This window comes from Tyto alba, unplaced genomic scaffold (genome assembly GCF_018691265.1).
Source record: "Tyto alba isolate M040663 unplaced genomic scaffold, T.alba_DEE_v4.0 Super-Scaffold_1, whole genome shotgun sequence".
NCBI lineage: Eukaryota > Metazoa > Chordata > Aves > Strigiformes > Tytonidae > Tyto > Tyto alba.
The window spans coordinates 9,318,122-9,328,451 of record NW_024881261.1 but is presented as its reverse complement, the minus strand read 5'-3'; the positions used below and the strand labels follow the sequence as shown (position 1 = coordinate 9,328,451).

At 41.8% G+C, this 10,330-nt stretch overlaps 1 protein-coding gene across 11 annotated transcripts in view; it reads left to right on the top strand.

The window, feature by feature from the left end:
* The first annotated feature begins 1,321 nt into the window (after window positions 1–1,321).
* Window positions 1,322–10,330, top strand: part of ATRNL1 (attractin like 1) — a 519,346-nt gene continuing 510,337 nt past the window's right edge. For 10 of the 11 annotated variants that reach the window (XM_032988565.2, XM_032988564.2, XM_032988569.2 and 7 more), the window contains exon 1: window positions 1,327–2,421. In XM_032988565.2, coding sequence (XP_032844456.2) covers window positions 2,120–2,421 — 302 coding nt within the window. In that variant the 5' untranslated portion in view covers window positions 1,327–2,119. Of the gene's footprint in view, window positions 2,422–10,330 lie in introns of all 11 variants that reach the window. The other variant, XM_032988577.2, reaches the window with a different exon arrangement.

The window sequence follows — 10,330 nt, the reverse complement described above, 5'->3', positions numbered from 1 at the left end:
GAAGACAATGTACAGACTCCCGGCTGAGAGTGACTTGTGAGCCTCCTGACATCCTCTGGAATGAAACCGGACAATTACACCTTTCATCTCTGTTCTCCCCTCACACGTTCAGGTATTGGCTCCATCAAGACTGTAAACACCTTAAGGCACAGACTGTTTCTCTGTGATGTTTGTACTGTGCTTAGCTCTGACATCTTGACCTTAACTGGACTCTTACTTCACACAAAGTACAAATAGATATCGCTGGACTTTATTGTGCTCTTGACTGTAGTACTGATATACTCTGATTTCATTTATTTATTTATTTATTTATTAATTCAGGTGAAAGTTTAGTGGTATGCCTGGGAAAACAGGCTAAACCAAATGCTAAACAATTCCTCCACACTCCAGAGGGTAAGGACTGCAGAATCTGAAGAAGGGTCGATTTGGATCAGATTTCAGACTCTAAGATGTGTCCCGCTGGACCTATCTGTTTTGAGATGGTACCAGGAGATGACATTAAACACCTTTTATTTATCTTATTGGAATAGAAACATCATGTCAAATTCTCAATTTCAGCATTAGTAGAAAGTTTCAGAGGGTTTGATTGCTATTATTTTCTCCAGTGCTTGACAGCAAGGCTCATCATTTTTTTTCTTGTAAAGAAATTGTAAAATGAACACAGGTTATAGCAAAGTTGAAAAAGACGGGCTGTGTATAGCACACTTTGCAGAAAAAATTACATTTTAAGCAACTTGATCACGATGTTTACTTTTGTCCCGTGCTTTGTTTACAAAGCTGGGAACTTTTGTTACCGCTCATCAGGCTGTAAGCATAAGGCAACGTTTTGATTTGCACCGTAAAAGGGGAAGATGGAGTAAACACTGGGAAGGCGAGGATTCCAACACAAGCAGTAACATCTCTTCTAGGATTAACCGTGATGAGTTCAGAGAAAAACGCCTCTGAACTTCGCAGGACCTGAGGCAAATACCGGGGCGGCCCGGCCCGGCTTCTGTGGAGAAGAGATGAAGGCGGCGGGCTGCTCTCCCCGCTGGCCGGGGCCCAGGCGGCGGGAGGAGGAGGAGGAGGAGAGGAAGAGGAGGAGGCGAAGAGAAGCGCCGAGCCGGGGGCCCCCGCCGGCCGCGCACCCTCGCACCCCGGTTACCGGGCCTAGCCCCACGCGGGGCCGCGGCGGGTGGGCGGCCTGCCCGCAGCGGGGGGCGCCGGCCCGAGAGGTTTCATCTCCCCTCCTTCCTTTTTTTTTTTTTTTTTTTTTTTTTTAAGGGTGGGCGGGAGAAGGGTGCGGGCGGAGGGGAAGGCGGTCTCTCGCCTTGCCCGCGCCGGGCCCCGCTGCCTCCGCCTCTGAGGGACGGATCCAAGCGGCCCGAGGGGTGCGGGGCGTTAGAGCGGGCGGGCGGGCGGGCGGCTCTGAGAGGAGATGACAATTACCCTTTAAAAATGGCTGCTTGGAAGCTGTCAGCCGGGACGCGGAGGGGCTGTTAACCCTCCTCCCCCGCCTCTCCTCCCCTCGGGGCTAATAACGCGGAGGGAAGAAGGGCTCCTCAGCCCTTTCCTTGCCGCCGAGCTTCCCCCCCCTCCCACACACACATACACAGCGGTGCGGATGCCGTAGCGGCTCCGGGGCCCGGCCGCCCTCACTTCCCATCTGACTGACTGGCGAGAGGACGGCGGCGGCCCCCGCCTCCCCGCGCTCCTCCTCGCTGCCGCCTGCGTGTGTGCCGCGGGCAGAGGGACTACAAAGGAGAAGGGGGAGTCGGGGGGTACATGATCGAGGGTGGTGTGAGGGGGTGTGTGTGTGCACGCCGGCGGGGGGGTGCATATCTGGCGAGGAGAAAACACAAGGTCAAGCAGCACTTCTCCTCCTCCATGGAAGAAGACGGGAGCGATGAGCCCTGAGGAGGACGACGAAGAGAAGAGGCGGATGGCCGAGGGCTGCCGGGCTTCCCCTCGGGAGTGACGGGGCGCGGAGGGCTGAAGGGGCCGGAGGAGGCAGCGCTGGGGTCGGGAGGGAGGGAGGAAAGGCAGGCGAGGAGGAAGCGGGGGGTTTGAATCTCCCTGGCCGGATTATTGCCCCCACCCCGGGGGACGCTGTTACCGCCGCCCGGCCGCGCCTCGGCCCATGGCCCCCGCGGCGAAGATGGACCCGGGCAGCGCTGCGAGGAGAGCGGGAGCTGCCCCCGCGCCCCTGGGCGCCTGCAGACCTTTCTCTTCCGCCGGCTGCGGCTGCTTCTCCTCGCTCCTGGATGTGAACAGCTGGCTGCTCTTCTACGGCTTCTTGTACCTGGCTCTCTACGCCCAGGTGTCCCAGTCCAAGTCCTGCGACAAAATCTCCTGCTTCTCGGGTCATTGTGTCAACTCCACCTGTGTCTGTGACCAGGGCTGGGTAGGAGACCAGTGCCAGCATTGCCAGGGCAGGTTCAAGTAAGTCTCTGCTTATTACGGTTCCCGTTTTTGCCTCCCTACACCCTTTTCCATGTTGTTCTCATTTGCTTTTTTTTTTTTTTTTTTTAAATCGTGTCTGCTATGATTTTGTTCATGTATGGTGGAAGTATGTGACAGAAGTTAATGATGAAATTGACTCCTCCACCTCACGGTCCCTTCCTCTAAGAACACAGGACGCAGTCCACCGATGGAAAATTGTACCTGCTGAGTTACCACTGAAAATTGGCTTCCCCACTTGATGGGAGCTGAGAGACGAGGAGAAATTGGCCTAAAGCTGTGTTGCTGCTGTCCCTTCTGGAAGTGTCATGGAAATGACATGTGCACTTCATGGGGCTGCCCAGGGAGCAAAAATTAGTAGTGAATTTGAATGACTTTTTCCTTCCGGAGAGTGAAAGTGTTTTGCTCATACCAGTCTTCCTCCCGTTCTTTCAAGTGTTTTAGCTAAGTGGGGCATTAGGCACATTCAGAGTAACCTAAGTATAACTTAGTGAAAGGTATGTCGCTCATGGCAAGGGTTACAGGAGAGGAGAAAGTGGTAAATCTAGAAAAGTAGCATTTTTGCAAAGGAGTGAAGCTAGAACTACCTTATTCTTAAAAGTGGATGTGATACCGGGTCGTTGATCAGTGAGAAGGAAGCACACACTGACACTTGCTTTTCTATATGTAGTGGAAAGGAAGACTTAATTTATAGGGCTGTCACTTTCCCCCACCCCCTTTGGTATCAGCATAAATACTGGCTATGAAGAAAACTGTTTGCTGTTATTTTTCTTTACAACCCTGGACAGGACATTCCATTTCTTTTCCTTGTAAAACAGCCATTACAAGCAGGAACTGTATTTATTAAGTATATTGACATATATAGCTGGGAAGTGTTCTAATATGCAAGTGATAACAATACACTGGTGAGGCTATGTCTTAGAGAATTCAAATTCTGTCTTTGGAAAAGTACTTTTAATAGGTTAAAAGTATCAATAATTGTCTTGTTTAAATTGTGTTTCAGTTAAGTTTCTTTTTCTTTGGCATACTAAAATCAAGCTATATAACTTACATCTCTTTTTAGACACTTAATCCAAGGTCACTTATACCTAAACAAAAAGTAAATCCGGTAACTTCTTAGTTTAGGAAGTTAAGGAATAGCTGGAATCAGACATGTTGGCTGAAGTAATGTATATGCTGCAGAGAAAGAAAGAATTCACTGATAATATATGGTGGATGATTCCATCAGTGAGATTGTAACTGAGTTATAAGGGTAAAATAAATCAAATATAATACATCTTTTCTGCATATGAACCTGCTAATAAGATTTTAAAGTTGGTCGTTTGTTGCCTGTATGTATTGTGGATTTGGGGTTTGTTCTGCCCTGTGCTTGGAACAATGGGCTAATTGTGTAGGGATTGAGAGTGAGGAGGCCCAGGTGAATCTTCTTTGTGTGTGAGGATCTGCAGGAGACAATCTTGCAGAGCTATTATTTCTTTGCTTTAAAGAGATTACTTGTATCCTTTGTCTTGATGCCACTCACAACAGACCTTAATAGTGCAAAGGCTGAAGCAAATTTTCATCTCTTAAATTTCAAAGCTTGTTATAAATTAACATATTATCTGAATGGTTACTGGAGGCTTTATCCATACCCTTACAGGTATGTCCTTGATTATTTGTTAAAGCACTTATGTTTGTATTTGTCGAGTGAGGAGGCACAGTGGCTACATTTTCACTTCTGGTAGAAAGTTAATAATCCATCCCCACCTAGAGGAAGTTCTGCCTGAATGTTGAAAGGGGACCTCTTCTGGGCTAAACTAACACAGTGGTTAATCGAAGTGCAGTTAGGAATTTTGGTGAAATTGGAATAGATTTCTCATTAACTCCTCTATATTCTTTCATGCTTAGCTTTAGAAATGACAGTGATGATTGCATTGAGATTTTTATCACGGAAGTAAGCTGTTTCTATTATCCTGGAGACCTGTTTTTGTACTGAGGACACTTTCATAGTGGTATCTTTGATAGCTTATCTTTAATCTTTTTTCTTAGAAGCAAAATATACTCTGCAATGAAAATAACTATTCTAAGATTTAAAGCTTTTCAAGTCTTGTGAGCTGGGGATGGTGTGAAATATGTTAACGTGTCTTACAACACAAGCAGCAACCCGGAGTGGTTGTATTTTGAATCTGGAAAATTCAGATGGGTGTTGAATGAGTGATGAGTCAAATCTGTGTGTTTCCAACTGAAGAGCTGGAAAAGAAATGTTAGTCTGCTTATGGCCAGGTGACCGAAGACCTTTCTGACTTCTGTGGCAACTGATGGTTTGACTTATCCTGGAATATTTGCATATCGTTTCCATTTGTCTGTGAAGTGTGAGTATCTGCTTTACATACAAGTTTCCATGGCTGGACTTTTGCAGCAGTGGTTCTTTCATCTGAAAAGTTATGTTGGATTTTTTTCACTTTTGCAGCAGTTGCTTCTTTCAGTAAGAACTCTTATGAAAAGTGTTTCAGAGTGACATAAAGATTGAAAAGTGTGTTTGGTTATTATAACTGCATTGACAATTAGTTTATGGTTTGTAGATATGATCTATACAAATGTTAATACAATATTGTTTATTATTCTAAACATTTACATTGTTTCAAAGTTTCAGTAGTTTGAAGTGCCTGGGTGTGTCTCTGTTATGCAAGATTAAAACTGAATTTTTAATGTCCTAAATTGGATAAGTGTAAAACCCATTTTCTGTCACTAGATCATTTGAGGAAACAGATTTTTAACGGTAGGCTTAAGATGCTTGAAAAGAAAAGGATCTTTATTTTTCTTTGTATAAGTGAAGTATGGTTATTTTTATGGGAATGAGTGACTTGCATTAGCAAGCATCAGAAACATTGTTCTAAGAGAAATACTCTACCTAGGGTTAACCTGGGACCATTAATTCTTTGGTGAGAGATATGTAGTATTTTTGTCTTTATTTTATTTATTTTCTAGACTGGAAAATAACAACACAGCAGAGACACATCAAAAATAATTGATCAGTCTTAGTAAGCAGTTGTCAAAATTAATTTGCAATACTACGGTAAGCTTACTTTTTCCCTATAGAACTACTACTGAGTAAATAGACTAATTTGCAATTGTTGCTCGGGACTGGATGGAAGAAGGGTGGGCAAAACCATTATCTAGCACTATTTTATTATTCTTCTGTATTAACTTTTGCATTTACTCCTTGTGAAGCATGTGGTAACTCATTATGTAAGTGGAAGTGTTGTTATTCTTACTGCATTGCATTCACATCCATGTCAGTCATTATTCACAATGAACTAGGCCTCATCTCTGCCTGGCAGTAAATTATTTTACTCTCTGTTCAGGATGGATATCTGAATGCAATTCTGACTTATTTCTTTCCCTTCTGCTCTGACAGAATGCAAAAACTGCTTGTGTGTGGGTTGTTTGTTTTTTTTTGGTTTTTTTTTTTGTTGTTGTTGTGTACCAAAATAAAAAAGGGAAATTGAGTTATAAAAAGAGAGGGGAAAAGAATCCTGTCTGCCTGCCTATGGGAGACAGGTGAAGGATGAGAAAGCCAAAGGGTGAGCAGGTTCTGTTTTTATACCAGGGAGCTTCAAACAACACACTTCCCAAGATGTAAACAAAAACACATCCATAAAAGCACAGTGTCCAGTTTTATACTGATAGACTGATTTATTAAGGAAATGCTTTTGGTGCTACATCTGCCATTCTTTCTTCCACTGTCCTAGACCTTTGAATTTGTTGGTCATTTACAGTTGTCATGATGATATAAGTTTGGGCAAAAGGGAGAGGGAAAGTCTGCCCAAATCAGTTGTGTTATGAGACTCCAGGGAATTCGGGGAGGCAAACATTATGAATGTTCCAACTGCAGGAAAAAACTGCAGTCAGAGCTCCTACATATTTAGATGTCAAAGTCAATCAATCTTGAGATGCAGCACTGCAGGAAAACAGGTTTCATTAGTTTTGCTACTTACAGAATGAATTCTTAGAAAAAAAGTTTCTTTCAGGTTGGAGCAGAAAGTCACCCCTTTCCCTAGCCCAGGTTTGTACACTGCTGTGTGGAAGAGCATTAGAGAAAAAATTTTTGCATGAAACTGCTCTTTCTCTTAAGTTTTTGAGTACCTGAATGACTGGAATTATTCAGTCTTCTGAATTGTCGTCTTCGAAAAAGTAGATTGTGTTTTCAGATGGTTATCGCTGTTTATTTGGTAACTTGAGTCCCAACTGTCATATGTAATAAAGCAGACTGTACAGGATAGGTGAGCACCTTTGAGTACCTACACTTCAGTTAATGTGCTTTGCCTAGTCCTAGATGTCTAGCTGTTATGGAGAAAGTAAGAGCAAATTGATCTATTTGATTATTAAGTCTGTTTGAGTTGAACACATACTTTAGAAAAGCATCCGTATATGTGTGAAAACACTTTACCTGACCGAAAGCCCATTACAGACTTCAAAAATTCTTTCATTGGTTAGTTATCCTCACCATTTTCTGTAACCAGCAAAAATAAATGCATAATCCCCCTAATCCAGAAAATCTACCCTACCTAATTTTTTGTTTCTTTGAGCTGCCTGGTTTCTCTTGTTTTGAGTCAGGTTTTCATTGCAGAGCTTTTGCTATGTCGGGTCTATGGGTCACCTTTTCCTCAGTGAGAATGGAAGAGGAGTGTTCCTCAGTTGTCTCAACATAAAGTTTTTCCATCCTTGCTTGCTCTCTTGGTTCTTAGCCTTCGCTATTTTATCAGCGTTCTTGCGCTATAAATGCCAGAACTAGGTGCTTGCCTTTTAGTAATGGTTATACTGGTGAAATGTAGAAGCATAGTAACGTCTCCCCTGCTGCCTGGTGTCCTGCTGCGTGCAGGTGCAGAGAGTGCCTCGAAGCTTAGCACTGCGCTGGCAGCTCAGTCTGTTATTTTCTGCCTCAAGTCTTCTTGGAGTTGCTGCATCCTCAGCACCAAGTGATTGATATGTGGCTCTGCTTTTCTCAAACCAGTCTGTGAACTGAACACAGCTGCCCCCGTTCAGAGTGATATTTAATTGTGGGGCTACAAACATGTATGGGTTTGGGATGGAGCTATGCTTTTTTAAAAACACCCCTCTTCTCACCACTCTACCCAAGCAGTAGTAATTAACGATGTACAGAGTATCTACCTATATGTAAGTCTGAGACCATCTATAGGATTGAATCCAAATGCAAGTTAGGCAAACAGCTCGTGGATTCTGGAGTCTAGTTTGTTTGCAGACCGAGTGATTCGTTACTTAAGCAAATAAGTGTAGGAACAGATGGTTGATCACCCTGTCGGGCCTTCATACAGCACCAAAGGCTGGTTGCCATTGCTATGGGTGTGTAAAAAGCTCAGTTGTTTCAAATGTATGATTAAGTCTATCCCTAAATGATACATAAATGCCTGTATTGGCTATAGCATTTAATATTTATTATGTTTTACATGTAATTTAGCAAATAAATAGTCTAACGCTGTATATCTCTTACTTCCTTTAACCAAAAAGAAGTCATGATGATCGTGTTTTGGAAGGCATTACCATAGTTCATGCCATCTTTTTTGAAATCAGTATGAGTAGTTTTTGGGAGATCAGTCTACCACACTGCACTGGAAATTGATTTCATTCTATCAAAATGTAGGCAGAAAAGGTAGGAGGTAATATGAGATGGTACAGAAATATCCTTGGGATATTCTTACACATACTAACTGAAGTGCTGGTGGAAAAAACCTTACTTTAAAACACTACTACATAGACAATAAAAAATGCATTTGAAAACTCATGTTTTCCATGCAGTATTGAGAAATAATTGTCTGTCAGTGTCTGTGGAATATATTGTTAGCTGTATAGTCTAGTTCTGGGAAACATGCTACAAAGTTGATGTAAGGAGGAATAAATGAGGGTGATACTGAAAACATGGGCACTCCAGTGGACTGCGGCTGTTAACAGTAATAAAAGAACAACAGTAAGCTCTAAGTAAAGTGTATGTTTTACTGTGAGGTGGGTGAGCAGTGGGAATTTTTAAACTAGTTTTATAGGCTGCCCTATATATTCTCAAAAGCCAAATGAATGGACATAAGAGTCGCATTGATTTCAGAGCTCCATGTGGAGTAAGACCCTATTAAGAAATGATGGAACCGAGCTCTATACTGTTACGTAGTGTTCATTCACCAGGTGCAAGAACTTCATTTGGCTTTGAAATCTCCTGCAGACAGAAAATACTAAAGCTTTTAGACCTCTGAAAAGTAATTTAGCCACCAGCTCTACAGAATATTCTAGGGTAAACATCCTAAACTCTTTCTTAATGCAACAGCATTTTGCAAAAAATGAATTCAGTGTAAAAGCTCTCCCAATATTTGGAACTTACATCACTCATCTGGAAGAAATGGATTCCACGATCTGTTTGAATCAGTACTTCATATTTCACAGCTAAGGTTGGAAATGTGCTAGTACCATTGTACGATGGCAAAATATGTAGCTTGTTCATGCTAATGATGTTTAGAAACAAGCTAGCCATAGAATATTTACAAGTTTTAAGCAGTATGTGCCTGAGAACCATGATTTGGGTAGGGAATTTGAAGCCAGGATACTCTAGGATTACCTGGCAACGGAACGAGTACTGAAGTACTTGAAGATTGGATGCAGACACATGAAATGACACTCAGTGTCTACGTTTTCTTATGGATTTCTTCCATAATTTATGTGCTTTAGTGTCTCATCTGTAAAAAGGAAATAACACTTCCTTAAGGTTAAAGACTTGAGGTGACGCATGAATGTAAGGATGAGGGACAGCTAATGAGCTAGATATGCTTTTAAAGAATGCATTTCTTCCTAGAATGTGATACGTCTTAGTACTTAACAGATATTTTGAAGAGTTACTGCTCTGCTTCGATGAACACAATGTTCTATATTAATCATTACATTAATATATCGGTATCAAAGAGTAATGCACCCCTAACTTGTAGAATGATTGTGTTATGTTATTACAGAATTGTGAGTCTGGATTCACAGTCTTTAAATGTAGATTTATATTATAGATATGCATTTTTATTTTATGCATAGATGTATGTTTGGACCCATGTGTTGGAGTTTCCAGCTTGTTCTCTGTTACCTTGAAGGCTAATAACTTGTCTTCAATGAAAAAGTGGATTGTGTTGAATATTTCATGTAACTATTGGGATGCATGAGCTGGGGCTGAAGAACAATCAGAAGTATCACGTAAGGACCAGATTTTACTGCTGCAGTGGTAATGTATATAGTTAAAGTGTGAGCAGCAATGATTTGGTCAAAATCCTGGCAGGAGAGGTGGGCTTACTAATGTCTTTAAATACTTTGGTGAGCTTTGCAGAAACTGTCTATTCAAGGTGTAAGTAAACCATGAGGCACTGAAGACAATGAACTTCATTGATTGCCACCCCCAGTGCAAGGACAGAAATAAATTAACCAGAAAAATATCTTGCTAGTCATGCTGCAGTTTAAAATACTTTCCTTTTTGTAATAGGTATTAGTGGTGAATAAAATATGGTAAGCTTAATTTTCTTGATAATGCATCTCAGCTTTCAAAACTCAAGAAAGCTTCAATACATTCTGACTTTTATAAAGGAGTACTTGATAGTTCCAGCTTTGTTAGTAAAACTGAAATACTAGTTAACCCAACTGTAGGATAATTTACACCTTAAATTGTTCTTTTTTCAATCTATAGATTAGGAGTGTGTTGCTGCAGAAGAAAGCATCTCACAGTTACGATTTAATAGCAATTTGAGATTTGTGGTGTGAGGTAGATCAAAGGTTAAATTTTAGCAGCACTCAATGGTTGATTGATTTAAAGATTAACAAAGTGATTCAGTAAAATATATTATAATGAAAATAGCAACTTATTACAGATTCGAGA